The sequence below is a fragment of the Parathielavia appendiculata genome, assembly GCF_033297405.1.
Source record: "Parathielavia appendiculata strain CBS 731.68 unplaced genomic scaffold N657scaffold_2, whole genome shotgun sequence".
NCBI lineage: Eukaryota > Fungi > Ascomycota > Sordariomycetes > Sordariales > Chaetomiaceae > Parathielavia > Parathielavia appendiculata.
Window position 1 is genome coordinate 3,268,076 of NW_026944221.1, and position 27,618 is coordinate 3,295,693.

General features: G+C 55.8%; 11 protein-coding genes across 11 annotated transcripts; 5 read left to right on the forward strand and 6 right to left on the reverse strand.

Moving 5' to 3' along the window:
* The first annotated feature begins 57 nt into the window (after positions 1 to 57).
* Positions 58 to 4,327, forward strand: N657DRAFT_688048 (uncharacterized protein). The gene is made up of 3 exons (XM_062796919.1): positions 58 to 488; positions 553 to 2,969; positions 3,029 to 4,327. The coding sequence occupies exons 1-3, from the start codon at positions 457 to 459 to the stop codon at positions 4,117 to 4,119; spliced, it is 3,540 nt and encodes a 1,179-aa protein (XP_062651618.1). The 5' UTR covers positions 58 to 456; the 3' UTR covers positions 4,120 to 4,327.
* On the reverse strand, positions 4,210 to 4,771 carry N657DRAFT_231283 (uncharacterized protein). Its single transcript, XM_062786322.1, has one exon. The coding sequence runs from the start codon at positions 4,594 to 4,596 to the stop codon at positions 4,300 to 4,302; it is 297 nt and encodes a 98-aa protein (XP_062651619.1). The 5' UTR covers positions 4,597 to 4,771; the 3' UTR covers positions 4,210 to 4,299.
* A 252-nt stretch (positions 4,772 to 5,023) lies between these two features.
* On the reverse strand, positions 5,024 to 5,173 carry N657DRAFT_553964 (uncharacterized protein; the record flags this gene model as incomplete). The annotated part of the gene is made up of 1 exon (XM_062787922.1): positions 5,024 to 5,173. A coding segment is annotated over one exon (150 nt), but the record flags the coding sequence as incomplete, so codon positions are not given.
* A 1,344-nt stretch (positions 5,174 to 6,517) lies between these two features.
* N657DRAFT_231423 (uncharacterized protein) lies at positions 6,518 to 7,610 on the reverse strand. Its single transcript, XM_062786323.1, has 2 exons — positions 7,067 to 7,610; positions 6,518 to 6,921 (listed from the first exon to the last, which is right to left on the reverse strand). Exons 1-2 carry the CDS (start codon positions 7,489 to 7,491, stop codon positions 6,675 to 6,677), a joined length of 672 nt encoding a protein of 223 aa, XP_062651621.1. The 5' UTR covers positions 7,492 to 7,610; the 3' UTR covers positions 6,518 to 6,674.
* A 1,071-nt stretch (positions 7,611 to 8,681) lies between these two features.
* On the forward strand, positions 8,682 to 9,596 carry N657DRAFT_653963 (14-3-3 protein; the record flags this gene model as incomplete). Its single annotated transcript, XM_062794464.1, has 1 exon — positions 8,682 to 9,596. The coding sequence occupies one exon, from the start codon at positions 8,682 to 8,684 to the stop codon at positions 9,594 to 9,596; it is 915 nt and encodes a 304-aa protein (XP_062651622.1).
* A 1,033-nt stretch (positions 9,597 to 10,629) lies between these two features.
* On the forward strand, positions 10,630 to 11,355 carry N657DRAFT_669603 (uncharacterized protein; the record flags this gene model as incomplete). The annotated part of the gene is made up of 2 exons (XM_062795494.1): positions 10,630 to 11,181; positions 11,320 to 11,355. The coding sequence occupies 2 exons, from the start codon at positions 10,630 to 10,632 to the stop codon at positions 11,353 to 11,355; spliced, it is 588 nt and encodes a 195-aa protein (XP_062651623.1).
* A 1,943-nt stretch (positions 11,356 to 13,298) lies between these two features.
* N657DRAFT_231761 (uncharacterized protein) lies at positions 13,299 to 14,770 on the reverse strand. Its single transcript, XM_062786324.1, has 2 exons — positions 14,397 to 14,770; positions 13,299 to 14,328 (listed from the first exon to the last, which is right to left on the reverse strand). The coding sequence occupies exons 1-2, from the start codon at positions 14,581 to 14,583 to the stop codon at positions 13,400 to 13,402; spliced, it is 1,116 nt and encodes a 371-aa protein (XP_062651624.1). The 5' UTR covers positions 14,584 to 14,770; the 3' UTR covers positions 13,299 to 13,399.
* A 2,928-nt stretch (positions 14,771 to 17,698) lies between these two features.
* N657DRAFT_641905 (uncharacterized protein) lies at positions 17,699 to 18,849 on the forward strand. Its single transcript, XM_062792234.1, has 2 exons — positions 17,699 to 18,126; positions 18,213 to 18,849. Exons 1-2 carry the CDS (start codon positions 17,912 to 17,914, stop codon positions 18,622 to 18,624), a joined length of 627 nt encoding a protein of 208 aa, XP_062651625.1. The 5' UTR covers positions 17,699 to 17,911; the 3' UTR covers positions 18,625 to 18,849.
* Positions 18,850 to 18,899: 50 nt separating this feature from the next.
* Positions 18,900 to 20,692, forward strand: N657DRAFT_688052 (uncharacterized protein; the record flags this gene model as incomplete). Its single annotated transcript, XM_062796920.1, has 3 exons — positions 18,900 to 20,333; positions 20,431 to 20,472; positions 20,532 to 20,692. The coding sequence occupies exons 1-3, from the start codon at positions 18,947 to 18,949 to the stop codon at positions 20,690 to 20,692; spliced, it is 1,590 nt and encodes a 529-aa protein (XP_062651626.1). The 5' UTR covers positions 18,900 to 18,946.
* On the reverse strand, positions 20,632 to 22,941 carry N657DRAFT_641906 (uncharacterized protein). The gene is made up of 3 exons (XM_062792235.1): positions 22,235 to 22,941; positions 22,007 to 22,178; positions 20,632 to 21,952 (listed from the first exon to the last, which is right to left on the reverse strand). Exons 1-3 carry the CDS (start codon positions 22,491 to 22,493, stop codon positions 20,947 to 20,949), a joined length of 1,437 nt encoding a protein of 478 aa, XP_062651627.1. The 5' UTR covers positions 22,494 to 22,941; the 3' UTR covers positions 20,632 to 20,946.
* Positions 22,942 to 23,534: 593 nt separating this feature from the next.
* On the reverse strand, positions 23,535 to 27,561 carry N657DRAFT_590584 (Med5-domain-containing protein). The gene is made up of 5 exons (XM_062789889.1): positions 26,384 to 27,561; positions 26,269 to 26,331; positions 25,699 to 26,214; positions 25,103 to 25,643; positions 23,535 to 25,052 (listed from the first exon to the last, which is right to left on the reverse strand). Exons 1-5 carry the CDS (start codon positions 27,383 to 27,385, stop codon positions 23,851 to 23,853), a joined length of 3,324 nt encoding a protein of 1,107 aa, XP_062651628.1. The 5' UTR covers positions 27,386 to 27,561; the 3' UTR covers positions 23,535 to 23,850.
* Between the last annotated feature and the right edge of the window lie 57 nt (positions 27,562 to 27,618).

Genomic DNA, 27,618 nt, shown 5'->3' on the forward strand with positions numbered 1-27,618 from the left:
TGTGGTAAGTGTATGGAGTGCGGTCCGTACCTCCCGTTCCATTGAACTCTCTGTTCACATGTCTCTGCCATCACCTGGAAACCAACAATCCGACATTTTAGTCTGGTAACTCAAGCGAGTATAGCTGACAGACCTGTTTTTCCAGCTGCGTTTTGTGTGATTCCCTGCAAAGACTGCAGAACCACTCTTGTCTCCTTGGGACGCTGGCCATTCAATTACTACCCCGTTGATCCCTCACAACGTCCCTCCGGTTGTCACCCGAGCCATCTTCATGCCAACAACAGGAATGAGGATGTTGCGCAGTTCCTAGCGCAATGCCCCTTCTACCACAAGGGGCTCACCTCATATCGCAGTCTTGGCTACTATTACTTGCCCCAAAGCTTGGTCACCGATCACTGCGGGCCATTGCTTTGACACGAGCACACGGTGACCCCAAACCTCTTCGGTCAAGTGATTATGTTGTGGTATCTCCTCTATCCGCTGAGAGGGTAGGCCGCCACTCTTCTTGTCTACATTCTTCCATAGTGCATGCTGAGACTGACTTTGCAGCAGCACGACCGAAGTCCCAGTGTTGGCTCCTGACCATCCCCTGCGCCTACTGTTTACGCGATACGGAACTTGGACCGCTCGCCATGTCAAGACCGTCTTGCCGCTCTCCGGGGCAGTTATTTTCATCTTTCTATACCTGTTCCCCTTTCTTTATACCACCGATGCCTCCACTATCACGAGCGGCGTCTCGCATCTTCCCCACCACGTCTGGACCGATGCTCGGCCCCTGAGTGATGGCAGCGTTCTTGAGCCAGACGTTGTTATGCGCTCCATCTGGGTTCATGGCAGCTACATGCGGGCTCTTGAGCCAACTGTCTTGCTGGGAGCTCTCGAGCTGCAGGACGAAATTCTCGGCCCGACGACCGACTTCAACCCGCGCCAACCACCAGGCGCCCAACGAGTGATGCTTGACCCAGGAGATGCCGATTTGGACCGCCAGCAACGGGACGCCTTCCACATCGCAAACGGCCTGACCGATCAATCGTGGTTCTTTCATTCGCCGTTGCAGTACTGGGGCGGCGCTGCCGCGAACATCGCTGCTGACAGCGACATCATTTCCACCGTCAACGCACGGAAGACGCAGTCGACCACGGTCAACACCACCCTACGCCACTCCATCGTTTTCAGCGGCAAGCGCTTTGAGGAACGCCGGCTGGTGGCGGCTGATGCACTCGTCATCACCCTGATCCACCTGCGCGACTCTCCTGTGGGGAGACAATGGGTGAGGAGGGCCGAGGCCTTGGCCCAAGCCGGCAAGCAAGACGGCAAGTGGCAGATTATCCCTCCTGACGGCAAAAGCACCTCGAGTCAGCTCTACAAATTTCAGTTCCAACCGATGTCCTGGTCCGACTGGGCCATCCTCACGCTCGCTTACTCCCTGACCATAGCCAACCTGCTGCTTCGCATGTCCAGGTTGCGTGCCGTCAAGTCCCGCCTCGGCCTCATGGTCACCATCTTCACCCAGATCGCTGCTTCCATGGTCTCCAGCTTCACCGTATGTGCCATATTCAAGATCGACCTTTCGCGCGTCCCGCACTATGCGTATCCACTCGTCATTCTCGCCATCAGCATGGAGAACACGTTCCGCTTGATAAACGCCGTCATCATGACTTCCTCGACGATAAGCGTCAGCGACAGGATAGGCGAGGCGTTTGGCGTAACAGCTCACATCGCCATCGTCAATCGCGTCCAGAACTCTCTCATTCTCTACGGACTGTCCAAGGTCACCTCGGCCGGTGTCTCGGCCTTCTGCACCTTCGCTGCCATCGCAACCCTGTTCGACTTCTTCTACCTTGCCACATTCTTCCTCTCGGTCCTCAGCGTTGACGTACGGCAAAGGGAGCTCTGGGAGCTGGAAAAAGCCTCATTGAAACGGGCCAAGTCCTCCAACAGTGAGCTGACCAGGCAACCTTGGATTGATGGCATCTACCCACTCCGCCTGGGCGAAACTGCCATGTCGACAAGAATCGCCGGGACCATTGTGCTTATTGGTTTCGTTCTCATCGCTCAAGCTCATTTCACCTCTGAGGGGCGCCGACAGTGGTTGGACCAGCTCTTCAACTTATCGTGGAGGGCCTCTACGAGCACGCCCAAGTCGTCCCTCTTGATCGACATTAACCAGGCCAGGAACCCAACCTCTTGGCTTCGCCTGCAAGACCACGAGACGGCACGCGAAGTCATCAAGGTCATCAAGCCATGGGCACACAGCTACATAGCACGCGTCTACGATCCCATCATTTTCGTCCTCAAGGGAAGCAACCGCACCCCGGACACAAAGGAACCGCGGTTGCTACCCGCTGTGTACGATTTCCTCCACCATCAGATTCCGCGCTTCATCGTCTGGCTGTTGACAATGCTGGCTGCCCTGCGCCTGTTCACAAACCATCTTATCAAGGACCAACTAAAGGACGGTTCACGGCCCGACAATCCTCACGACGAACCCTTGCTGTCAATCCGTTCTCTGAGTGGAGGGCATAGGTTAGACGTTGCCATGCTGCGTGCTTCACCTGCTGGGCAGCTCGTCTCGGTTGGCCTTGACCGGGCCATCCAGGTTTGGGATGTACTGTCGGGCTCAAGGAGTCGCGTTTCATCCAACCCAGACGTGCCTTTCAAGAATCCCTTCCCGGTCCTGGGAATGGCGCTCGACGACAAGTCTAAATGGCTCGCATTGGTCTCGTGGCAGAGAGTGTTTCTGTGGGACATCGAGGAGCAGCAGTGGGCCGGGCTCTGGGATGTCGACCTGGGCGGACACAGACCCGAGGCCGTCTTCTTCGTTACGAAGGCTCCGGCCATGGCCCCAACGCTGGTGCTGGTGAGGAGGAATGGCGTGGGCCTCGAGATTCAAATCGCGAACGGGGAACCGAGGGACTTCTTGATCTGCAAGACGCCACTTGTTTGGGCAGTTTCATTTACCGAGAAGTGTATGTATTCGGCGTGTCGAAGATAGCCCTGGTACCTCTGGTTATTGACGTCTAAGCAGGCAACGCCCAACAAACAACCCCCCTTGTCATCCTCACCGCCTCTCGTAAGAGCTGCATCCATCTCGTCCGGCAGCAAGGCAAGGAATGGGTGTCAGATGAAGTGAAGCTCGAGGGAGGCCCTGGGGCAAGAGATATCCATTGCCTGCTCCCTATTCCAGCCGTATCAATGTACCTGATCGGCCGGTCACAGTCGGTTGATCTCGTCGACCTTGACTCATCAACGGTCGTCCACACCTTCCACACAGAGATGATGCGGCCACGAACGTTGAAGCAAATCTCCCTAACCCGGCCGCAGCAACCCGGCCTTGCATCGTTGACGCTAGCTTACACCAGCGCCGAGACGGGCGACCTGGTTATTCACACATACCTACCCGAAGCCGATAAAGCCACGATTCGCACCTCCAGCCCAGCCGAACGAAGGCTTCACAGTCCATGGAGCCATACCCGGGAAACAATCGAACACATGGCTAACCCAGGCTCATGGGAAACCCTGCCCACGGGAAGCTTAGTGGGCGTTCGCAGGGTCCAGCCCCCGCCATCACCCTCATCGCCATCCTCATCATCAACATCCCATACACCCGGCACAGGCCTACTTCGCAAACGAACATCCACTTCCCCTCCTACCACCCCCGACACCAATAACACCTCAGAAACAGGCGCACAGTACAGGCAAGGATGGGAAGCATGGGTCCTCAACCTCGACCTGAACCTCAACCTGCGAACAAACCCCATCCGAAAAACACCGCTCTTCGAAACCCGCCCTCTTGACGAGACTGACCGTGACTTTGAGGAAGCCGACAGCCGTGGGCTCATGATGATGACAAGGCAGCACCTGATGATCTCTGAGCTGGGGCCGATGACGCGGCTGGGGACGATGAGCGTGGCGGTGGGGATGGGCGATGTCATCAAGGTGGTGAGTGTCGGGCACGAGTACTTTGACGACCGGGGGAGCGGCCCTGGGTCGTTGGGGTTGGGGGATGGGCTGGTGCAGGTGGTGCCTATGGGGCTGGGGAATCGGAGGAAGAAGGTTGGTGGTGCGTCCGGGAGGGCCGGGAGTGGTGGTGGTGGGAGAGGCCTTAGTATTCCGTGAATGGAAAGAAGGGGTGAGGAGTTGAGGTTCCATTACCCATGATGAGGTGGTCGTTGAGGTTGGCTCTGTTTCTTTTTGGTAGGAAATCTCTCAAGAACTTCATGGAGGGGGTGGATTCTGTGCTTGACAGGAGTGGTGGAATTGTCTATACCCTTGTATAACTACTAGGAAAAATAACAATCAATTCGTTAGAGGAGAACTGAGCTTGGCGTGGACGAGCTGGGGTGGGATGGGCGGGAGGAGAGCAAGACTGCATAAGCTGCACGGGAGATGTTCATTGGTAAACTTTGGGGTCGTAACTATGGTCCGGTATTCCTCTTGAGATCTGTGGATGGCGAATCTGTACCATATAAACCCTACCGTTACATGGTACTTGGCGGAGATGGCAAACAAAAACCGATGACTTGTGGAGTACGCTGCGTTGAAGGCAACAAATCTTCGACCTGGAGAATCAGTAGACTCTACAACGGCATGCATGGTACAGCGAATAGCCCACTCGAATGAAGCCGCTGCCTCGTAGAATCAACGCTAATAACGTCACAATAACTTGAACTCAAAGCAGAATGTGGTCGTGAGACCCTCGTCACCACCATGTTCTCCTATCATCACTGTTCTACTTGATTCTTATGACTTTGTAACCAAAAGGGCCTCCCGGTATCCGATGTAAAACAAATAAACCTAAAGCAAAGATAAGGAAATAAACAGAGTGCCTTATAAGATTCTAGTTCACAACAAAAGGGGAAGAAAGGAAAAGATAGTGTAAAAAGAAACAAACCAAGAATGAAAAGCCCCATCATCCCCTTCTCACACCCCCTTTCCCCTGACCATGCCCATACCCACCACCCCTGTAGTACTCATTCTGCTGCTGCCCCTGGCTATGGTCACGGGCCTGGTACAGACCGCGACAATCCTCGCACGGCTCCTCGACGGCAATAGTTTGCCAAATGTGCTGCTCGCCGCACGGGTTCTGGATCAGCGAGGCCGGGCCGCAGAAGGCGGCGAAGGAGAGCGAGATGTGGGTGCACCTATGCCGGTGGGCGTAGTAGCGGCACATGGCTTTCTTTCTCTTTCCTTTCTGTTTGTGCTCTTTTCTCTCCTTGATGTTCGGGAGCGGGTTGGGGGGGAAGGGGGGTTATTCCGTTTCCTTCTCTCTTCGGAGAGGTGTGCTCTGTCTAGAAAGAGGTTCGAGGCAGCGTGGTGAGCTGTTTGGTCGATTGAGCAATGGGAACTCTCGGTTTGCGTGGAGTTGACTCTGGGGGACGAATGAAGGGTGAGGAGGGTCGAGAGGTGAAAGGAAAGATGGGTCCCAGATGTTTTGGGTATTGAGTTGTGTAGAGTGAAGTGAGAATTGGAGACAGCCGTCGAGGACAACTGGAAAAAGCCGGCGAGATATTGGCTTTGAGAGACAAGATAGGTCTCGAGGCTCCGTTGAGTCAATCATCTGTGGCAAGCCCAAGGGCTGACGGGCGAGGCTGACTTTAATATACGAAGCTCTGTTGCCGGCTTTGGTTGTCAGGCGCTGGCAAATAGATGATTGATCATAAAACGAGCGATACAGAGCAAGCTTGGATCATACAGCTGAAATCGGACCGCAGTTGATCTCGCCTCACTTGCGCGGCACAGATCCGTATTCCTGCCAGACGGTGATTGTCGACGTCCGGAGCTGACCGGCGTTTTTCACGGATACTTCACTGCTGAACTTAGCTCTCAGCTGCATCGCGCATGTCCCGTGCAGCCTCACGCCTACTACCCTCCATCTCGGGCGACACGCGGACCTAACGGGCCAAGCTGACTGCCGAGTGAAGCATCTCGTGACACAGGGCGCGAGGTTACAAGTGGCAGCCCAGAACCTTGGTGAGGCTATTCACGAGAGCTTCCGTGTGCTACGGTCCACTTACCGCGCAATCTGAGAGCTCGCCAAGTTGCAGCACCGTGCGGCCGCTTTTCGAAGCATGCAAACGTATATACGCATGAAATGCACGAGACAAGTGAGGTACCACAGTGATCGCCTAGTCTCGTCGGCTTTCGACATGAACTAAGAACTCCAGATCTGTATGGGCCCCAACTCGACACGCACTTGCAGAGCATGAACCTCAGAATAGTGAGCCATAGAACTGCTATTGTAGGGCTGCAGGGTGAGGGCAGATGACGCAGTGTAACGATCACGGCGACCATCTTGTGATACAGCCGCGTGTGCGAAGGTAGGGTAGTGTACGGATCCGTACGGTGCTCGCTAACCATCGATATAATGCAATTGGGGCTCTTTGCGCCACTGCAAGTGCATATGCAGGCTGAAAAGCAAGGATGGCCTAAAGTCCGTCAAAATCTCAAGCGACTCTCTGAGGCTTCTGGACGGCTGATGATGATGTGAACTATATCAAGTCTTTTCCCATATCGATCGGCCTTGGACCAAGTCCGGGGGAAGAAAGCTCGGACTGCTGCTCACCGCCAGTTTTTTTCCGTTTATTTTTATTTCGAGGCCGAGCGGCAACCTGCGCGGAGCGATCATGGATAAGAGACTCCGCCATGCTGTGTACGTACAATCGAAGCGCTGCTCAGCGTGTCATGGTACTCCGTAGGGTGGTCGCATACTCGAGGCCAGGCGCGCTGATGGTGCGGGCTCGACCATCGTTGCAGAAACTCGATGGCTGGGAAACAATGGCAAGGGTCGGTTTAGTGATGCGACTCGTGGCACCGGCCTGGGAGGCTTGAAACCCTGGAAAATGGGCAGGCTCCGGCGAGCGAAACTTGGCGCCACGGTGGCACTCGGGCCCGCCTTGGTGCTGGCCAAGGCCCGTGCACCTGGTCCTTAGGTAAGCAGCAGTTTGAGACATCCAAGGAAACTCGGCTTGATGTTTGCCCATCTCGGTCTCGGTACCAAAACCATGATGGCATCTTCCATCCATTTTACTTTCACCACGTCCGCTCTCACATGGTAGTCACTCACTTTTCCGTCTCCTTGATACCTCCATACCATACAGAACCGGCGCTTGGCTGCCGGTGTACGGAGTACGTCTCCCCCGGACTCCTGCTAACGCCACGCAATCGCACCCGATGCGTCTCGCGCGTCTCTATTGTCGGTCTTTCAATCGCTGCATGGGCGCCGCTGTCCCCGCTTGAATGGAGCCGTGGGGCATGCTGCAGATACATCTCAGAGATTGAGGGCGTGGACAACTCACCTTGCAGCGCACCATCTGCAAGCCCTCCAACGGCCTGCCCTTCATTCGTTTTTCGAAACCAGTACAGACAGGACCCGTCGTTTCTCGTTGTCCAATAACACTGTCGCTCGTTCCTTTCATTATTCAGTCTCGAGATCTTCCTGCTGTTGCGAGCTGCGCTTCTTTCTCGCCTTGCATCGTGCGTCTGCGTCATCCGGTGCGCTAGACTGGCCGCCGAGTCGGGTCGTTGTTGATTTGCTCACTCTCGCCGAGGACATCCACAGCCCACTTCACCCCCAGGCCCGGCCAGCGGGTCCAGCTGTCCTGCTTGTCCATTCCATGAGACCCTCGCCAAGCCCCGCTGCTGCAACTGCACTTCGGCTTCCTTAAGACGCCTCCGGACCCCCGATTCGGCGCAGGGTGCTGCCGCCGCATGCACTCTCTTGACCTTGTCTACCTTCCTTTCACCCCTCTGACCGATATCACGGCTATCTGGGATCCAAACCTCGCTCCGAGCCCGGTTCCGGGCATGACCCACGCCGCCAATTGACCCACCGCGGTTTTCGGATCAAGTCCAGGCTGGGTGCTGTTCCAGCTCCACGGCTCCACCGCCACGCTCATCCTCAGCCCCAGAGCAGCATAGCTTGACTTCACCGAGTCCTCCGTCAGATCGCCTTCCCTCTTTTTGCGCTTCTCAGAAAACGTTACAGAACGTCAGGTCGAAGATTCACTGGGTGGTTTTGCCGGCTCGGGTTGCCGGCGCTTTTCCAGAGCGGCTCGTGTCTTGTGCCGCTGAAAATCTGGGAAGACGGACTCAGTTTCATCTCAACTGGACAACACCACACACATCGCCTGCTCGCTCGCTCACAACCACGAAGTCGTCGCCATGCCCTGCGTCATTATTCGCGTCCCCACCAGCTTCAAATTCGAGCTTCGACTTTCCTTTGGATCACCCTTCTGTTGATGCCTGTCCGCTGCAGTTGCTCATTCGCTGTCCATTCGGGCCTGCCCTGTACAAAATCACCTTGTTTCAAGCGTACTTCCGCTGTATCATATTGGTCAGTACTTCTCCAATGGCTCAAGTTACCCGCCCGCCTCAGAAATCCTGATCCCGGCCGCAGCCTTGCGTAATCAAAGGACGAAACGTGCCCATCGACGAGCTCATTCCGGGCGCTGTCGAAGCCAAGCATACCCACTCCTACCACATCACAAGCTCTTCATGCGTGACTGATGCAGAAGTCGAGCAAACCGACCGCCATTCACTCGTTTAAGGCGCTGCTGTTGGGACGGGGTTGCGCTCATCGCACAGGCTGAAATTGGCCGATTCGCGGCACAATCCTCGCTTAGTTCCTCCTCCCAATCGACGCCGACACCGTCGACGGCCCGTCTGGCCCGAACTCTTTCATGGCTTCCTCGGAGGTGGACCAGAAGTTTCTCGGCAAACTTGCCAAGGCAGTTGAGCACGACAACCCTCTCCTTGCGTCGGTCTTGTTTAGGATCCTTGGGCTTTCCATCAACCTCTCGGCACAGCTGATCAAGGCACGCAAGCAACGTCGACAGGATGCTGCTCAGGAAGCCGCCGCCTTGGATCTAACCTGCCACATCGTCTGGTTGTCGCGCGAGGGACTAGTTCTACTGCAACAATACGTCCTTCCCATGGTCGGAAACTATGTCGAGCTCAAGGTACTGGCGTACAAGCTACGCGCCTCCTTTTACCACATATTTGTCCTCTTTCACAACACCCCGCCCGTCTCCACCATGGGTGTCAACACCCCTGAAGGCCAGTCAACAACAACAGTACCGGGTTTACCGGCCCGTGTCGACAAGGGGAAAGGACTTGCGACGGACGACCAAGACGGGAACCCATCCAAGGGTGGTCCCGTCGGTCCTCCGCCGGGCTTCGGCCCAACGCCACCAACAGCGTTCCTCATGAAACCGGGCGACTATCTCCCGGAAGCGCACCGGTATTTTCGTGAGGCCGTCCAGCTGGCCGACGAGTTATTATGGGGGTCGCACTCGCTCCGCCTGTCTGTCAAGACCGAGTACGCCGCGTTTCTGTACGAATGCGTGCATGACGCTGAGGGCAGCCGGAAGTTGGCCAAGGATACCATTGCGGAGGTCTACGAGGCCACCGAGGGCATTGACAACGATATGTTCAACGACGCCTGCGAGCTGGTCACTGTCCTCGGCAAGATGATGAAGCGCGGGCTTGGGTCGAATACCACACTGCGCAGCAAGGTGCACGGGTCGGGCTTGGAGACTCAAGGGACGCCGCGGGGTGAACAGAGCGAAGGGAGTGCGCCCCCGGGCATGATATAGCGCACACCGCGCAGCTCAGATTTCCATCCCGGCCGGCTGTGCGCTCAATTATCGAAAGCCGTATATAACCAACGTCACACCCACAATTTTCGGCTGGCCATAATCCACAGTCTTGATGGCCATCTGCCTCTCTCCCCAAGCATATATCAATGCATGGCGGGCAATGTCTGTCATTTCGCGGCCACTTCTTGATCATGGCCGGCATCATGTATGTGTATACCAGATCATGTGTGGGACAGAGTCTTGGCGTTTGAAGGCCTAAATTGTCATTTCTAATGTTTGCATTTTCTTCCGTTTGGGGAATCATTCTGTTTTTTTCTTTTTCTTCGTGATACCCGGAGCGTCAACAGCAGGCGACGGTGTCTTTTATGGCTTTGAGATGTCCTTTTGGTTCACACTATATTCTTGACCTTTAAAAGGAAGGGACAGAGAGGATGTGTGTAAATGTTGGTTGCATGTTGGGCTTAATATACGGCATTTGGCAGTGCGAGCCCAGTAACTCAGCGTGATGTCGGGTAGAGACTTTGATACTGATTGCGTTCTTCTCGCTTCAACCAGCAACCCCTTCTCCAACGCATTACCGCGTCGACTTGAGACGTTGTTGCCCAAGTAGTGTACAAGTCATCCCAAGGGCGCGGCGAAAGCTATCATCATCCTTTCATCTACCTTCAAGCGTTATGTCACGCTAGTGTAAATGCCATATCACCGTGGCTAATTCAAGCGCACGTCTCGTACCCCGGACGCAGAACTGGCATGAGCTCGGTTTCCCAGTTTAAAACAGATTCCTCAGTAATGATGCGTCGGCCACGGAAAGAGCTGTCATGCGAAGGGAAGTTCAACAGAACGAGGGCGTCAGCAGGGCCGAGAAGGTAATCTCAACGTCACCCTCCCTCTTATATAACCAGAAAACACCCAGAGCCTCAGATTATCCTACCAAGACCTCTCGAGCAGCAGCATAAAAAACATTAGTCCCCCAAGCCCGCTGGCACTCCTTGAAAGTCTCTACTGCACTCGAGACAACCTCCTTCCAGCAATGAGCCGAAGATCCACAACGACACCCAACGGCTCAGTCTCCGCCGGCTCCGCCACGACGTCCACCCCCTCCACCGCCACGGACAACCAACTTCTTTTCCCGCCCACCCTCCCGCCGCTCCGACAAGTCCTCGTCCTCCTGTCGGCAGGAGCCCCAGAAGCCCTCCTCTCCGTCCCCATAGACGCGCCCCCGACGCTTGCCTTGTGGCCGCCGCTTTGGATCCCTCCTCCCGGCGTGCCCGTCCCCGACCCGCCGCTGTTGTCCCACTGGCAGCCCCCCGTCCCCCCGGCAAACACAGTCGTCAACCGCCTCCCGCGGGCACTAGAGCCCTCGGCAACGGTCTACGAGGACCTCCACTCTGGGCAGGGGCCGGATGCGCGGCGGCGACGGCTCCCGCCCTGGGCGGCGGGTGGGCCCCTCCCGCAGCCGGTCGACCAGAACCGCCGCGATGTCCTCCGTCAGCCGGGGCCCACCGCCCCAAGTGTTAGCAATATCGACAACCATCCGCTGGGGAAGAAGCAGGGAGTAAAGGACGGGAAGCGGCACGATGTGGTGAGACAGAAAGGAGAGGAGCGGGAGGAGAGAGGGGGCGGAGAAGGAGAGGAGGAAACGAGGGAAGTTGAAAGAGAAAGCGAAGAAGGGAAAGGAGGTAGACACCAGTGGCCAATAACGCCGCTGAATTAAATCAAGCCTTGCCTGACAAGTTCATGCAATGCTTGGGGCTAGAAGAGGAAAGATGGGTTGGTGGAGGAGGAAACTGGGAAAATCAGTTTAGAAGCATCCAGCAGTGAATACTTCAACACTCTTACAAGCAGTCCTGCTTACTCCATATAAGATCTGAGCTCAATTCAACCATGATACTGTTCCACGATATCCACAGCTCTATGCTGTCGTGCTTCCTGAACAGTTGACACATCTCAATCATAAAGGTAATGTCAGTGGTCGAGCACTGGGGGCAGTGACTTGGTAATGATTCAGACCTTTATTTTCGCTTTCAGAAACTTCCACCACTACAATCCAAGCAGATTCTTGAAGATATACTCCGATACCAATGCCAGTAAGGTACTTTTCCCAAGGCCCAGAAAATGGGGGCCACTCGCATTTCCCTACACTAACCCTAACCCTTCCTTTGCTTGAGCCCCTGAACCAAGTCAACAAACAATCAGGATTCCATCAGCCAAGTCTAGTCTCTTGCCTGACTCGCGCCCAGAAAGCAGCGCAGAGACACATATTTGCTTTCGACGGACTGTTCGTCGGGCATAGTTCCAAATGACGCGTGTTCTGATCAAGGAAGGCCCGCGAGTTGATAGGTTTGAGTAGCGCCCAGGGAGCTGGCGCTGACTCGGTCCGGTGAGACAAGTCATTGCCTGCGTTGTCCCGTATCTGCTGATCAGTTTCCAATACCAGGTCAGAAAGCCGCTGCCAGAGTCGGGCGCGGAACGTGGTGGCGGTAGGGGAAACTCGCCGTGGATTGGGGCGCCTTTACCCTTACCCTTGTGAGAGCTGGAGAAATTGTTCCCATTCGCGTTTCACTTCCTCATCCATTTTCAGCCCTGTGTCGCGGCCACTGTTGAGAGAAGACGGAGGAGAGATTGGTGGCGGAAGCGGATACATGCCGTAGATTGGACCGACCGGGCGCCCGGGCGGGTCGTTTGGAGTGTTGCCGCTCTTATGGCCATTGTCCTCGGTGCTCGAATCAATATTGGGGGTAATGATGTGCGTAGCGAGCGAAGAGGCAGGCGCTGGCAACTTTAAGGGAGACAGACTGCCTGCGGGGTCCACGTTCAGCTCCGGTCCGGCGGTTCTGGTGTCCCTATGGGTTTCGGATGCCGAAATGGTAGACTGCGAGTGCGACTGCGTGCGTCCTTTTGTCTTTGTCAATCGAACTGACACTGTACTTTGCTCAGGCGGCGTGGGAGGTTTGGGGAGTACTGTAGAGTAACACCCGAACGGCATGGTCAGAGACATTTTGTCTTGGGTGAGCGGGAGGGTGCGACACGTACTGCGCCATTTGAACTTGCATTCGTCGCACCTGTTGTGGCAGCAGTCGAATCCGACGCCAAACACGATGTGGTTGGCAAGCTCGTCTCCGCAACGATCTGCCGAGGGCGAGTAGATGTTTCTCCTCCCGCAGTGGCAGCACCTCTAGAGCTTGTTTTTCCTCCTGCTTTCAGGGGACGCTGGCAGAATTGATACTGTCATGTTCCGTATATTGAAAAGTGTTGTTTGGAGGAAGGAGTTGCGAGGATGTTGAGGCCAAGCTGCCAAGGCGAGGAGGATGTTGAGTCGAAGGTGTCTTAGGTGGAGCGCTCAGAGATCTGTTGCGAATGTACACGTGCAAAGAAAAACTCTGAAATCTGGACTTTCGTCCTGAGTATGTGAACTTCAGGGCGGAGAGAAGTCATTGCCGCTCTTGACGGCCGTGCTCCATACCGGCAATGGCTATCAGCAACTGCTAACACGGCAGGACCATCGCCAACACGGGATGCTAACCTAGTTGGAAGCTCCCTTTCCCTCTTCCGCAATCCCACTCTCGCTGCGGCGGATTTTGTTGGAAGCAACATGTCCGCCCGCACAGGCATGAAATAATACAAAACTTCGAACCATCATTCTCACGCCCTGAGAATTTCAGCGTGCAAAGATTAGGATATTTTAGAAAGAACAAGCCAAATTACTTGTTAACTATGCATTTCACGGCGTAAATATAGCAAACAGTTACACAGCAGAGAACCCTAGACCTCACATACCTCTCGAGACCCCACACACAATATCAACAGGCTCGCTTCACCTCTCGTCCATTGCATCTCCATCCAAACGGTCTTGGCCCATAACTGAGCCCCATTCCCTCCTCATCCGACCCGTCCTCCACACGAGTAGGTTGATATTCAACCGGACGCCGAGACGTAGTCCAAGCACAACCCACCGTCGCCGTCACCTCATTCCATCTTTCACTCCCAATCTGCCTTTCCTTCCCGTTCCCCATGTCCCTCCGCTTGTTGCCATTCTCCTCTACCCTCCCCCTCTCCCTCTCCGCTTTCCTCTTCCTCGCCTCCCTGCTACCTTCACCACACCACCCGTTACCACCACCTTCTCCGACCATCCGACTGCCCTCACCCCGGCCCATTTCGTCTTGACGCAGGCCATGACGATGATGAGTCGCTCTCATCCGCGGCTTTTCCCCTTCTTGATGGTGCTCGTGTCCGTGAGGGGTACGAGTAACCATCATATCGTCATCATCATGCTCATGCTCATCGTCATTATCACACGCAACAGAGTCGCTCCTGCCGCTACCACCGGCAGAGTAGTCCAGCCGGAGATTGGCCAGGGCCAGGAGCTGATCAGGACAGGTGTCTGCTACTGATGACAGGCGGGAGGGCAGGTGGAAGGCTTCGGCAAAGGTGATGGTGTTGCCGCGCTGGGCAGCGGATTGGAGGTAGGTTGTTGTGTAGGGGAACCGGGTGTTGTTGTTTCTGGTTGAGAAGGAAGTGTGCGAAGGGCAATAGTCGGGGTAGCAGCGCTGAAAGGGGCTGAAGGGGTTGTCTTCATGCTGCGGTGGTGGGGGAATGAGGTGGACATCTGGGCCGTGGCAAGGTTTTGCTGAGGGCCTTGGGTTGGGTGTGGTTGGGGAATAATAGTAGCCTCCGGTGAGTGGTAGTGGTGTTGGTGGGATGTTGCCGTCGAGATCGTGGGTGAAGTCGTCTGATATATTGTCAGTTTACATGGTTTATCAATGGTGTTGAGTTGGTTTGGAAGACGAGAACGCGTACCGTCACCCTTCACGTAGCATATGGGACAGCGCCGGTGATCGCAAGTCTCGCCGTAGCCGTCCGAGTATGGGGAAACTCCATCGCGGACATGGTGGCCGCCAGAGTTGAGGTTGGAGCACTTGCAGCAGGTCCACGCTCTGGAGGACATGCTGGACTTGGCGCTTGGGGTGCGATTTTTGGGGGGCATGATTTGCGACGCTCAGGGGAAAAGATGTGGAAGGTCGAATAGGAGACTCGAGTGTTAGTGACTATGTACCTAAGGTGTACAAGGGGAGCAAGTACCTAAGAGACTTGGAAGCGCAAAACAGGTTTTATAGGTCCCTATGGAAAACAATTATAAGGTATACAAAGTACTGTATCTTCCCGAGTCACCGAAGTCTGTTTTGTGTTACCTCAGCCATACGATGCATAATATTGTCTGTATGTCGCAGACGACCCTTGTAAAGAGTCAAGGTTCCCTGCTTTCAATGTCGCGGGCGGGACGGGATGAGGCAGCATCACAGTGCGCTGAAGACCTTTGAAGACTTGACGCATGTCTTGACAACCTGTGGAACGTTCTCGGGAACCAACATAGCTCAAGTCCATGAACACTTTCCTCGGCGTCTGTGCCAGGAGGACAGATCTAGGGATATCGAACTTATGAATCTCAGTTTGAGTGGTAACTCCAGCACAAAGCATAACAGATAGGGTGGACGTCGAAGGAACAATAAAGTTAGACCAGCCCATGTTGCCGTCCTCAACAAGTAGAAGATGCCCACTACTTCGCGATTCACGTAAAGCTAGTCTAGCACTAGGTGTTTGCCCTTACAGTAACTTTTCATAATATGCTACCATTCAAGTCATCTGCTGATCATACTGGTCCCTTCGTTAGCGTGTCTTGCCAGACATATAGTTTCACCATATATATCATTAGCAATAAAGCAATGTATAAGGTAGGTTTAAAAGATGATTCATTGTTCCTTTTCGGTCCAAGTGAGACGGACCAGATGTCACCAAACGAGTGGACATCTGTACTGTAGCAGCCAGAGCCTGGGCCAGCTAACTGGAACATACAAAGAGTTTATGACAGAACTCCAGCTGTGATCCCCGCCAGACCTCGCAGCCTCTGAGCCATCCGAGTCTCCCACCTTGCATTATCCTAACACATGATCACCAGCTGTCTCCGCACCCCACGCAACTTGTCTTCAGTCAACAGCAGAGTTAAGGAGATGACAATAGTCTGGCTTGTACTTAAAGAACTACGGTCCTACGAACTACAAACAAATACTGCAAAGGAACGCTAAGTTTCATGTTCCTCGCGTATATCGCCGTCATCACCACACCACCTTTTCTGTTGTCATTGCTCTTGGTGCCCAATTACCAAAAATTGTTGGATGTAGTCAATCGCCTTAAACTGCCAAGTAACAGTGAATAGAATTTGATCAGCGCTCAAAACTCACTTCATCTGCAAAAATAGCAACGGGAATGGAAGCAGTTCGCGCCAGCCGAGTCCTTCTGCCGACGAGTACTGGGGCGGGAGTCCCTCTGCCCTCACTTACAGCACGTCCAAGAGAGGCCGTCGTAGTAGCAGAAGAGTACGGAACAACGGTGATAACCTCCTCGACGTGTTCGGAACCTGATATCACTGCACAGTAGTTTGACTCCCGTATACTTTTTTGTAGAAGCATCTGGGCAGTATTCGTATGTGAGGTCTGTGTTACCGCAAGGGAGGTTCCAGAAGTTTTGAGTGCACATTTTGAAAGGTAGTAGTACTGTGAACGTTGATGTATTCGTGGTCCAGCTGTTTGGCGAGCCTTTGCAGCCTCCTCTGATTGTGGAAACAGGTTGTATAGAGCCAACGTGTGTGGCCAGTCTGTCAAGACACCTTACCTTAGTTGTCTGATACTGAAGCCAGAGTACTACGGCCTGCTGGCCGTGGTCCATTTCCCTCGCTTGAAACGTTTGGTTGGATTCCGGGATACACGTATTCGTTCGAGCTTCAATGAGCACGAGGATCCATTATCTTTGGCTGGCCATAAGCAAGACAAACCAGGCATTAGCAGCATGTCTTTATCAAGCTGGAGCATGCCACCTCAGCTCGTTGAACATACAATGAAGCTGTCGCACATGACCAACCAGGGTATAGGGATAACATCATCTTCAAGACTTGGTAACAGGTCGCGGGTGAAACGGTTGTGCTCAGGAGGAGTGGCAACTAAGTGGCTAGGTATATGGAACTAGAGGCCCCCCTGTATCGTCTCATCGTCGTAGGGTTAAAGGCACATCAAGCAAGGCCAACTCAGCAGTCTGAGCCAAGCTATATTCTGTAAGGCAAAGGGGGTAAACGGGATCGAGTGGAAAACGAGGAGAACTACTTACAGTCAGGTCCCAAGAACAGCCAGTGTAGGGTCCAGCTTAGAAGATGTTCGCCAGCAACGCTGACCATACAGGTAAACAAGATAGCTACTCATAAAATGCTGCAGCCCTCCGGGCGATGCGGCGGGAGATGGCCACACGCCGACAGAACAGTGCATTCCTGGAAAATGTGTCGCCCTTCTTCTCTATCAATTCCTCAGGTCACGGTGCCTGCCGGCAAGGCTTCAATTTGCTGTTTTTATGCCCGCAACGACGACAACGGTAGATCTTCCTGGTACAGATGTTGGGCAACGGCTTGATGAAAATGGCGTCGTTGGATCGGTGCAGTCAGTTATCTTGGTCAGAGTCGTAGTAAGTAGTATGATGCTGTTGAGCGGTGACAGTATCAGGGAACTGACGTGAACTATATAGAGCTGGAGGCCACCTACTATACCGTACGGTCTTAACATGGTCATTGGATGGCTAATGAACCAAGGCTAGCTGGCCGCAATATATCGGCGTTTCCTTGGTGAGTTGTCGCTTTAGCTCCACGTACTTACGCTCACTTCCAAAGATGGTCAAGGCCGAATGATAAGGAGAAGGAAGTGGATGGGCCATTAGAGACTTACTGCAGTTGCTTGCTGGTGCCACCAATCCCATGACGGGGAGCTCGCAGGCTCCTTGAGCTTCAGTGAGTTCAATCAGCGGCTGCTGTTGTTGTATCTGGCCAGTACACGGGCCCAGCTGTGTCTGCGCCTAGGACCTTCAGGTAGTGTCCATATATTCCTTCGTCCTTTTTCGTTGTTCTGTGTACCATAAAGGGCATCCTGAAGGGCCCATCATGAGAATGCTTATGTCGAAGAAGCCAGGGAACCGGGGGGGAGGAGGTGTGGGGGAGGGGCGGGGAAGGGTTTCAAACGTTGGTGGCGGCAAGGGAGACAGTTGGCTGACCCCTATTAGTGTACGTCTCACTGTCATGGGGCTTTCTCGTTGGGATAGACCCAGCGCTTGAGCATTCTCCATAGGTAATCTCCGTGCTCGAACGCCCTCGTCGAAGTGGCAGCCCCTGAGGTGAAGTTGGTCTGTTCAAGCCTGCTGACTCAGCAGTCTTGCATCTCTCCCTTATCTCAGATCCCCAGCTATCACTCACCTTCACTTTTGTTCACCACCACGGCAGCAACATGGAGTCCTTTGAGTCCCTCGGGGCAAACTACGCCACAGCCATCAGGCTCATTGACGATGCTCATTCGCAGGACCCCAACACCATCCCTGGCGATAGTGGCCCTATACCGTACGAGCTGCACTACGCCCGGAAAATGACTCGCTGGCTAGCCTCCCGCAAGCCCGACGCATCGCCGGCGCTGCAACTCGCCTGCCGGGCCCAGCACTTTCGCCGGTGCGTTTTCTAAAAACCCGGATTCCATCCTCAATCATCAACAAGACTCCGACTTCACTTAGCAGGTTCTAACTTTACATACATAGCTGGGAACTCCCGCGCTCGAGCTACCCCATGACGCGCGCGGGCTACCTGACGTGGCGCGCCAAGCAAAAGTCGCAGGCCGCGGCGCAGGTGGCGGAGCTGCTGGCGTCGAGCGAGATCCAGCCGGCGCTGGCGCGAGACGAGATTGAGCGGGTGGCGGCGCTGGTGCGGAAAGAGGGTCTCACCAAGGGCGACGTAGAGACGCAGGTGCTCGAGGACGTGGCGTGTCTGGTGTTTTTGGACGACCAGTTTGACGGGTTCGAGAAAAAGAGCGAGATTGACGAAGAGAAGGTGGTGGGCATCTTGAGGAAGACGTGGGCGAAGATGAGCGAGGCGGGGAGAAAGCTGGCGTTGGGGATGCAGTTGAGTGAGAGGGCGACGGGGTTGATCCAGAAGGCGTTATCGCACAATTGAGGAGAAGGCAAAATTGGATTGGAGGATTTGAGCCTGCTTTGTGAGTTTCAAGTTTTCTAAGGTATGAGAGCTTCTTTCCCCTGTGCCTGCTCCTTCCCTTTCCAGCCATCCGCACCCCCGGAGGCCGATTTCCGGCATTTCGGGCCCGGCTTTGACGGAATGCCCCACTTCTCGGTGTAATCTCCGCCGAATGCCCCGTTCTCGCCACTTCCGATTGGGACACCGGTGGCCGATAAGAAGACGGCCTGTCTCGGAGCAGGCCCATGAACATAGTTGTGTTTTGTTTGTTATTGATTATTTTCCTGTTGCTTTCCTCGTCAGCATGTCGCGTACAATATCGGCGTCGGAGCTTTCGGCGCACAACACCGTCTCCTCCCTCTGGATTGCAATTGAAGGGATTGTCTACGACTTCACTGAGTTTGCCCCCACCCATCCCGGCGGTTTAGCTATCCTCCTCGAAAACGCCGGCAGGGACGGTACCCCGGCCTACAATGCCGTGCACTCGCCCTCCCTGCTCAAGTCCATCTTGCCCCTATCCAAACATGTCGGCCGTCTGTCGTCACCCCTGCCTTCGGCCTCTCCGTCCTCGTCAACGAAGACCCCCTCAAAGCCGAGCCTGTCTACGCTGATCTCGGTCAACGATTTCCGCTTGGCCGCCCACACCTTCCTCCCACCCAAGACGCTGGCATTCATCTCGTCGGCCGCCACCGACTGCCACACGCACCGCCGCAACAACACGACCTACGCTGACATCACTCTGCGACCGCGCGTGCTCGTCGACGTCTCTGCCCCAGTCTCGCTGGCAACTACCATCCTCGGCCAGCCAGTGGCCTCCCCGATCTTTGTCTCGCCCACCTCGCTGGGCAAGACGGTGCATCCAGAAGGCGAGCTCGAGATAGTCCGCGCCTGCAAAGAGCTCGGCGGCATCGCCCAGATTGTCAGCACCAGCGCGAGCTTCTCTGTCGCAGACGTCGTCCAGGCAGCGCTAGACCATCCTTTTCCCGCCGGAGACGACACCACCGTGCCGGTCTTCCTCCAGCTCTATGTCGACAAGCACGCCCCTAACACCGAAGCCCTGCTCAAGTCCCTGACCACTCCCAACGCCAACAGCGACACCCCCAGGATCAAAGGCGTCTTCCTCACCGTCGACGCCCCCGTACCAGGGAAGCGCGAAGCCGACGAGCGCGTGCCCCCTCCTCCTCCTCCACCTCCACCACCTCCTCCTCCTCCTCCTCCCTCCACCACCTCAACCCCAAACCCGACAACAACAACAACAGAAGCAATGATTGTGACAACACCCATGGCAACCCAATTAACTCCCACCACCGACACGCGCGGCTCGGCCCTCGGCAGGCTCATGGCAAGTTACATCTCCCCCTCCCTAACCTGGCACGTCACCCTCCCCTGGCTGCGCTCGCTGCTGCCGCCGTCGGTGCCCATCGTCGTCAAGGGGATCCAGACGGCCGCCGACGCGGTGCGCGCCATGCGGGCCGGGGCCGACGGGATCCTCGTCTCGAACCACGGCGGGCGCAGCCTCGACACGGCGCCGGCGACCATTCTGGTTTTGTTGGAACTGCAGCGGTCTTGTCCCGAGGTGTTTGCGAAGCTGGAGGTGTTTATCGAGGGCGGGGTCATGAGGGGGACGGATGTGTTTAAGGCGTTGTGTTTGGGGGCGAGCGGGGTTGGGGTCGGGAGGGGGGTTTTGTATGGTGAGTTTGATTTGATATATCACTTCAATGTTGATCGGGAATCGCAAGGCGTTCATCTGAAAGGGGGGAAGCTGCTGACCGGGGTTGTTCATATCAGGTTTGGGGTATGGCAGGGAGGGGGTAAAGCGGGTGTTGGAGAGTAAGTTCAATCCCAACGATTCGTACAGAGACCGGATGGTGTGAGCTGACGAGATAAAGTACTGAACGACGAGCTGGTGACGACCATGAAGATGTGTGGTGTTACCCGCCTGGATGAGCTGCACCCGGGCTTGTTGAATACGCGCGCCATTGACCATCTCGTACCCGACAGTATCAGCGAGGAGCACCCGTACGCCAAGTGGAGGAGAAGCAAGCTCTGAGCGAGGCCAGCGATACACTTGTCGAGTTAAACTTCTTGTTGGTTGGCACCCGCGCGAGAGAGCACCGCCACCATGACGCATCGACCGAACGAATACAGACTCTGAGTTCGCAAAACCCCTTCTGACGCATTATAGGAGCAATGTCATATCCATCATCAATCCTTCGACTTAAGTATTCACCACTATCTGTTTCCAATATCATTACCACTCCCGTTCAATCTCCCCCTCCCCGACAATCGCCAACACATTTACACTCAACCCTGCAACTCCCTCAACTCCCCATCCCCCCTGTGCACAGGCAACTCATGCACATTCGCGGGATACCCTTGCTGCTGCCCAGGATGCTGCTGCTGAGCACCCGGATGATAGGGCTGATAGCCCATGTTACCGGAGATCGTCGTCCCGCTAGGCGAGACATTTCCATACTGCTGCTGCTGCTCGCCCGGATTACTCGGGTTTACGTTCCCATACGCAGCATACCCCTGCTGCTGCTGCTGCTGCTGCGCGAATCCTTGCTGGTTAGGTGGAGGCGGCGACGGCGTGCTGTGGTGCGGCGGCGGTGGGCTCTGTGGCGGTGGGCTCTGCGGTGGCGAAATAGTAGTCGGAGCGATGCTCGCGCGCGGGTCGAAGCCCCCTACAACGGAGGGGTTGTAGTAACCGCCGTGCTGGTTGGGGTCGATCTTTGTCATGCCCGGGTCGGGGGGCGGCGGCTGGGCATAGGCCATGTTGGGAGGGCCCGGAGGGCCTGGAGGCGGGTGTTGTTGTTGTTGGTGGGCAGCTCCTACAGCGGCAGCGGCAGCTGCGTCGGCTTCGGCGGCCTTCTTTTTCTGCTTATCGTTCTGGCGCATCAAGGCCCAGATGCCGAGGATGATCAGAGCGACTGCTCCCACACCGCCAACCACGCCGCCCACAATTGGACCGGTGGGAGTCGACGAGGCGGGGGCCGGGTCGGGGATGGGGGTGGCTGTTGAGGTGCTGGTAGTGCTGCTGGCGCTCGTTCTGTCGCTGCTGCCGGTACTGCTGCCGCTCCTGCCGGTGCTGCTGCCGGCTCCTCCGCGGGTGCTGCTCGTGGGGTCGTCAGTGATTCTAGGGGGAGTGGAGGTGGAGGACCGCCGTCCTCCTGTGGTGGTCGGGCCGTCGAAGGCTTCGTAGTAGATCGGAGATGTGCCGGCGGCCACGGCACACCCGTACAAGGTATAGCCAGTAAAAACGGCGTCTTCGTAGGTGTACTTTTTGCAGTGAGGGTACTCCTCGTTGCCGCTATCGAGAGGTTAAGCTGTGTCTGTCTGTCAGGCAGGGTAGAAGCCGGCATACCACCAGAGAGTGAAACCGTTGTCTGTGCTGTAACTGGCGCTCTCGGTCGAGTCGTAGCATGTCGTCGGGACGAAGCAGGAACTCGTCGTCTTGTCATTGCAGCATCCAAGATGGGAGTGCCTCGAGTTGTACACGCAGTGAGAAGTCGTGGCGCCGCACCAAAGCGACCGTGCTGCGTGGTGTTAGCCGGGCTTCAACAACGAGTAGAGATAAACGAGGCCTACGTACTGAATTCGCCCTCTACATATCCGCACGTATTGTCTGTCGAGTCACGAACCTCCAACACTCCTCTGGCCTTGGAAGGTTTCGGCGCAGGTGTTGGAGCTGGCGTTCCCATGGCCGATACCCGGCCCAGCTCGGGCAAGTAGTCAAGCTGAGTCTGCGCGGGTGGTTCCCATCTCGGATTGTTGTCTAGCCACTTCACGGCTTTGGCACCAGCGAGACTTAGCGCGCAGCTCAAGGCTGCGCAGCCGACGGTCTTTCTCATGCTTTTGCTGCGGAGAAAGGATGCTGAGGAGGTTCGCCGTAGGGATCAACAGGCAAGCAAACAAATGAGCTTCTGTCGATCTCACCAGCGCACGTTTTCCCTCTCCAGCAGCAGCAGGGGAAGGATGCATGGGGAAGCTGGGGAACTGGGCGAGCAGCAACGGCTGCGTTCCGCTTTTGAGCACCCGCTGCGTGAGGCTCTGTGACACCCCGGTCACGCCAGGCCTTCAGCTGAAGGCCGGTGCCAAATATTGGATGCAGCCAACGTCGGTATCATTGGTGGGCGGTGACTTGTGTGGATGTCCCGGTAAGGTTAGCTACTCTAAGTTAGCTTGGGCTCATAGCAGCCCAGGCCCCCAGGGTGCAATGATGAGAGGAGCCATTGTTTATTGTTGAGCTTACTTGTCCCAGACAAGGAAAAGTCGTCTTGTCCGCCCCCCCCGAGGCTGTTGATGTTTGGTTGCATCAACCTGACTTCTTCAATCCAGGGTCCATCCCGTTGTCTCATAAAGAACTTCATCTCATCAGCCCAGTTGCTGCCGATCAGCCGTAAGCCAGGGGTCGGAGGCTCGGCTCAACAGTGTTGAAACGCGTGGATGATTGGGCATGGGACCAGTGGCGCCAACTTGGGCACCGTTGGCGTCTTGGCGCCATACAAGCTGTCTGTCACGGTGGCATCGGAGTTTAGGAAGGCTGAGCATCCTTTGCTGCGGGCGGTGCTGTCTTTGGCAAGCGAGTCCTTTTTGTGCGGGGACATGAGAAGAGGCTGCTGCAGGGTATTTGAATTGAGCGTTGAGCCAATTAATTGCAATTGAGAAACGGCAATTGCAATCCTGACGGATCATGGTCGCGACTCGCGAGGCATTGGAACCTTGCCGATACCGAGACAGCATGTGGGGAATTTAATTGGCTCAGTCTCCAAGTCCGCAGGCTGGCACGTTGTCGGCATGTGTTGTCCCGTCTGCTGGCGACGAGCATGCACTCTCTGTGTACGGATACTCCGTAACAATACTTCATGCAGAACTAGACTTTGATTGTCGAACTGTCCTGGCCCCTTGTGAGACCACCAGCCTCTATAAGATACCACGTGAACCAAGACCTCATTCCCGGCACTCCTGACTCTGGAATCAAGCCCAAATTGCGCCCAACACACCAAAAAAAGAAAGAAAAAACATCCGTGGTAGTGTCGCTGCAGCCCATCCATTGACAAATTTTACGCCGTGGATTAAAACAAAACACCTCGCCATCCGCAACTCTAGCGCATCGAACTAAGTCTCTTCCTCATCCCGCAATCCAATTCCATCGCTTCAATCTCTCCGCAATATAGCCTCACCCACTACCCACGACATATAGAGCTTCTAGCCCTCAGTATCCATATCAAAAGCCCCAAAATCCATCTCTCTCACCCCCGCCAACCTCCCAAAGAATCCATCACCCCCCAAATCCAACCCCCCCGTGCCGCCAGCCGCCCCGTCCCCAGCCAAGTCACCACCCCCTCCCAACGACCCCAGATCCGGCACACCACCATGGCCCGCACCATCCAACCCGCTCGTGTCCATCACCATGCCATCATGCACACCGGCAGCAGCAGCCGCAGCAAGGGCATCCTCCAGCACGACATCGCTCCCCAACCCGCCCAGCTCAGGCTGCGTCGATAGCATGGCCGCTGTCGCAGCGGCGACCACAGCCTCGTCCTCTGCCGACGGCGCGGGCGGCGGCAGCGCCATCTGCGCCTCGACGCGTCGGTAGAGCCGGACGACCGTATCCGACAGTGCCGGGTCGGTCTTGCGGATCCGTTTCCAGTATTCCGCTTCGGCTTTGAGGGCTTGGCGGAGGGAAATGCGGTGGTCTGTGACATTGGGTTGTGAGGCTACGGCGGCGGTTGTTGTGGCGGACGGAGAGTGGGAGGAAGACGACGACGAAGACGCCAGGGAGGTGTCGTTGGTAACGTCGGGTGCGCAGATGACTGCCGTGACGACGTCGTAGGCGGCGCTTGCCTGCGGGCTGTCGGTGAGGGACTTGAGTTCATCGAGGAGGATGGATAGGATGCGTTTCGCGCCGCACATTTTGACGGCCGCCAGGGTCTGGCGGTGTGTGTATGTCGCCGGCATGCCGTTGAGTGGCGGGTGTTGGGCCCACTGGACCAGGCTCTGCACTGTGTGCCGGACGGCGGCGGGGAGGCCGCTGTGGGCAGCGGCGCCGTTGGTGCCGTTGTTAAGGTGGGTGCCGCACCAGGACTCGAGCTCGTTATGGTCAGCACCGCCGGTGCGACGGGATAGCTCAAGGTTCTCCTTGATGGCCCGCAGGAGCGGCTCGACCTCTTGACATTTCGGGTCCTGTCGCTGGTACGAGCGGAGGGCGTGTTCGAGCGGTTTGGCGACGATGTTGAGGACTGACGAGAGCATGTGGGATGCCTCGTCTGAAATGGAACTTGGCCGAACAATGACCTGGAGAATCTTAATGATGGCGGGTTGGATCTGCGGCCCGCTCACCCAAAGCTGGTTGGAGAGATAAAGGAGCGCGGGTACCAGAGACGGTAACAAGAGGACATCGACAAGATCTGTACTATATCAGCACCGTCGATCCACCATTCCACGACCAAAAACTTACATTCGAGACCGCCTTTAAGCATGTCGTCCGTGAGATATCCCGCGCTGAGCCCCATGGCGATCTGGTGAAAGAGCGTGGGCATGAGCAGGTAAAAGTCCTGTGGTGGGCATGAAGCCATGAGATCATCGCCGAGACCGCCGGCCTCAGTGTCGAAGAGCCCGTGAATCCAGCCGTTCAGGTGAGACTTTTCCTGCTCATTGAGCTCCTCAAGCGGGCGGTAGAGATTACCTCCGCTCAACAGCTTGCCCACGAAGGAGTCTGGCGAGCGAATGCCCAAATCCGCAGGTGAGAGGCTATACCGGTAGACGAAGGCCAGCAGCAAGAGGAGGATGGACCCAAACTCCTCATAGACGGGCTGGTACTCGCCCTGGTCCTCTTCGTAGCCTGCCCAGTTGTCGAGCAACTCGCACAGTGGGTGGAGAATCTTCTGTGGCCTGTCGAACAGAAGAAGCACGTCCAGAGAGAGCGGCTTGGCGGCAAGCTGACCGCACAAGTGCTTGAGTGTCATTGTCTCTCTGTTTCGGCAGAGGCTGCCAATGACCTGTGGGAGTTAACACCCTCATCAAAGAAACGAGCTAGTCAAAGGTACAACGTACCTCGATGATGGCCTGAGCAGCGGCACCCACGTTGCCATTCATATTATCCAACTCAGCGATAAGCTTCAGTGTTCTGTCAACTTCTTGGAGACACGACTGGACCAGGGTCTCCTTCACATAGCGGCCCTCGTCAGGCAAGGATTGGTATGTGATGTCACCCAGAAGACTCTCTATGGCCGCCGGGGAGAGGAGCCCATGGAGCTGACAAGAGAAGCAGAAGTCCTGGCGGACCGAGTCGTGAAACGAAGAATTTGTGTTGGACATCTCGAACATGCCGGATAGCGTGGGGAAGACATTGGTGTCCACCTGCCGGAGGGCCTCGGTGATGCACATCTCCGGGTTGAAGGGATACATGGACGACGTGGAGGCCAACGAGACGAGGATCAGGGGGACTTTGTTTACGACAAACGACTTGAGCAGGTGGCCAGTCTTGACGCCCTCGTTGCGAAATACGGCGTTGGCGAGAAGGTCAAAAGATGCCAGGATAAGCTGTACTGCTGTGGATTGTAGGTCTCCCTGGGTATTCTGTTAGTAATGATCTAAGACTCATCCACAGTGTCGAATGCGAACCTGATATCTGTTGTGTAAGTATGTGAACAGAGCGCTATCATCAACCATGGGGCGTCCAACGAGCTGCAGTCGTGTCAGCGTGAATAGGTGGTGCTCCATAACAACAACGGCTTACTGCAGCGCTGAGGTAGATGTAGAGGCCGGCTCTGGAGTTGACGACGGGTACCTCGGGAACCGGAACGTTGTCAAGGTTAATGAGGCCATCCATGTAGCTAAGCGCCTCGTCGGCCTCCTTTTTGTCGGCGGGCAGATGCTTGCATAGGGTTTCGGTGCGGAACAGGTCCAATCGCGTGACAAGATCGGGCGACACTTGCATGACCCATGGCATGAAGCGCCGCAAGGCGTCCGAGAGCAATTTGCAAGTGCCTTTGCAGAGCGGCTTCTCCAACGTGTAGCGAACCAACGAGTTGTCGCTGAAGGCGGCAAGAAACAGGATGAAGGCCTTCCTGGAGCGTTCTGTTTCGTCATTCACGCGCAAACCTTGAAGCGCGCGGTATGTCTCCCTCCCCTGCAAGCCATTGAGAGTGCCCCATGGGTCCCTCGAGAAGTCGTCCGCGGCCTCGGCGAGGAGAGGCATCCATTTCGCCAGGACTCTGGCGACCTCGACGACACTCCTGCACCTCTTGATGGCGGTGCCCTCTTTCACGGCGTTGGCAAGACGCGAGAAAATGAGCTGCTCCTCGTGGTACGATTTCTTCCATCTCAGAATCTGGCGCTTCTTCTGCGCCCCGTCACCGTCGCTCGTCGTCTCCCCCTCCTTGTTACTTCCATGGCCAGCCAAAGCGTTGGTGCCCTGGATCCCCTGCACCCTAACGTGTATGGTCGAGTATTTGAACAGGGCCCTCAAGATGGAGGCCGCGTCGACGCGCTGCTGCTCGAGCAGATGTGTCAGGTAGGCCACGGCAAGGGGGTCGAGTCTGTAGTTGCAGTCCTCGGTCGGACGCAGCAAGATGTCGGCGGCGACGACAGCGGGAAGCGGATACCGATGGTTGGCGAAGTGGACCGGGGCGAGGGCGGCGAACTTGTCCGGGCTGATTCTGTCGCGAAAGCAGCACTTGAGGAACCAGGACCACGCCGCTATGGCGGCCGGCAAGTCTTCGTGGGCGTCTCGGTCCATGGTTGGCGCATTGACGGTCGCGTAGGGATGAATATGGTGTGGGAAGGGGAGGAAGATAATAGGCAAGCGATTCAGCGCGCGTTACATGTTTATGTATTGAAGCGTGATGTAAGATGGCTAGCCAGATGCTGCGTACGATCCGTATACTGTCCAGATGCAAGGTCGACTATCCTGCAGGTGCACATGCAGAGATACCCTGAGCTTGGCTCGGGAGGAGCCGATCATCTGCTTGT

Coding starts and splice junctions, on each gene's coding strand:
- N657DRAFT_231283 (XM_062786322.1), bottom strand. CDS start 4,596: ATGCATGCCGTTGTAGAGTCTACTGATTCTCCAGGTCGAAGATTTGTT.
- N657DRAFT_590584 (XM_062789889.1), bottom strand. CDS start 27,385: ATGGACCGAGACGCCCACGAAGACTTGCCGGCCGCCATAGCGGCGTGG. Junction 26,332..26,383: donor ACATCTACCTCAGCGCTGCA/GTAAGCCGTTGT, acceptor ACACGACTGCAG/CTCGTTGGACGCCCCATGGT. Junction 25,053..25,102: donor GCTTAAAGGCGGTCTCGAAT/GTAAGTTTTTGG, acceptor GATATAGTACAG/ATCTTGTCGATGTCCTCTTG.
- N657DRAFT_641906 (XM_062792235.1), bottom strand. CDS start 22,493: ATGAGAAAGACCGTCGGCTGCGCAGCCTTGAGCTGCGCGCTAAGTCTC. Junction 22,179..22,234: donor ATATGTAGAGGGCGAATTCA/GTACGTAGGCCT, acceptor AACACCACGCAG/CACGGTCGCTTTGGTGCGGC. Junction 21,953..22,006: donor AACGGTTTCACTCTCTGGTG/GTATGCCGGCTT, acceptor ACCTCTCGATAG/CGGCAACGAGGAGTACCCTC.
- N657DRAFT_231761 (XM_062786324.1), bottom strand. CDS start 14,583: ATGCCCCCCAAAAATCGCACCCCAAGCGCCAAGTCCAGCATGTCCTCC. Junction 14,329..14,396: donor ATGCTACGTGAAGGGTGACG/GTACGCGTTCTC, acceptor ACAATATATCAG/ACGACTTCACCCACGATCTC.
- N657DRAFT_688048 (XM_062796919.1), top strand. CDS start 457: ATGTTGTGGTATCTCCTCTATCCGCTGAGAGG. Junction 489..552: donor CTCCTCTATCCGCTGAGAGG/GTAGGCCGCCAC, acceptor ACTTTGCAGCAG/CACGACCGAAGTCCCAGTGT. Junction 2,970..3,028: donor AGTTTCATTTACCGAGAAGT/GTATGTATTCGG, acceptor ACGTCTAAGCAG/GCAACGCCCAACAAACAACC.
- N657DRAFT_231423 (XM_062786323.1), bottom strand. CDS start 7,491: ATGACGCAGACGCACGATGCAAGGCGAGAAAGAAGCGCAGCTCGCAAC. Junction 6,922..7,066: donor GGTATCAAGGAGACGGAAAA/GTGAGTGACTAC, acceptor CCTAAGGACCAG/GTGCACGGGCCTTGGCCAGC.
- N657DRAFT_641905 (XM_062792234.1), top strand. CDS start 17,912: ATGGAGTCCTTTGAGTCCCTCGGGGCAAACTACGCCACAGCCATCAGG. Junction 18,127..18,212: donor CGGGCCCAGCACTTTCGCCG/GTGCGTTTTCTA, acceptor TTACATACATAG/CTGGGAACTCCCGCGCTCGA.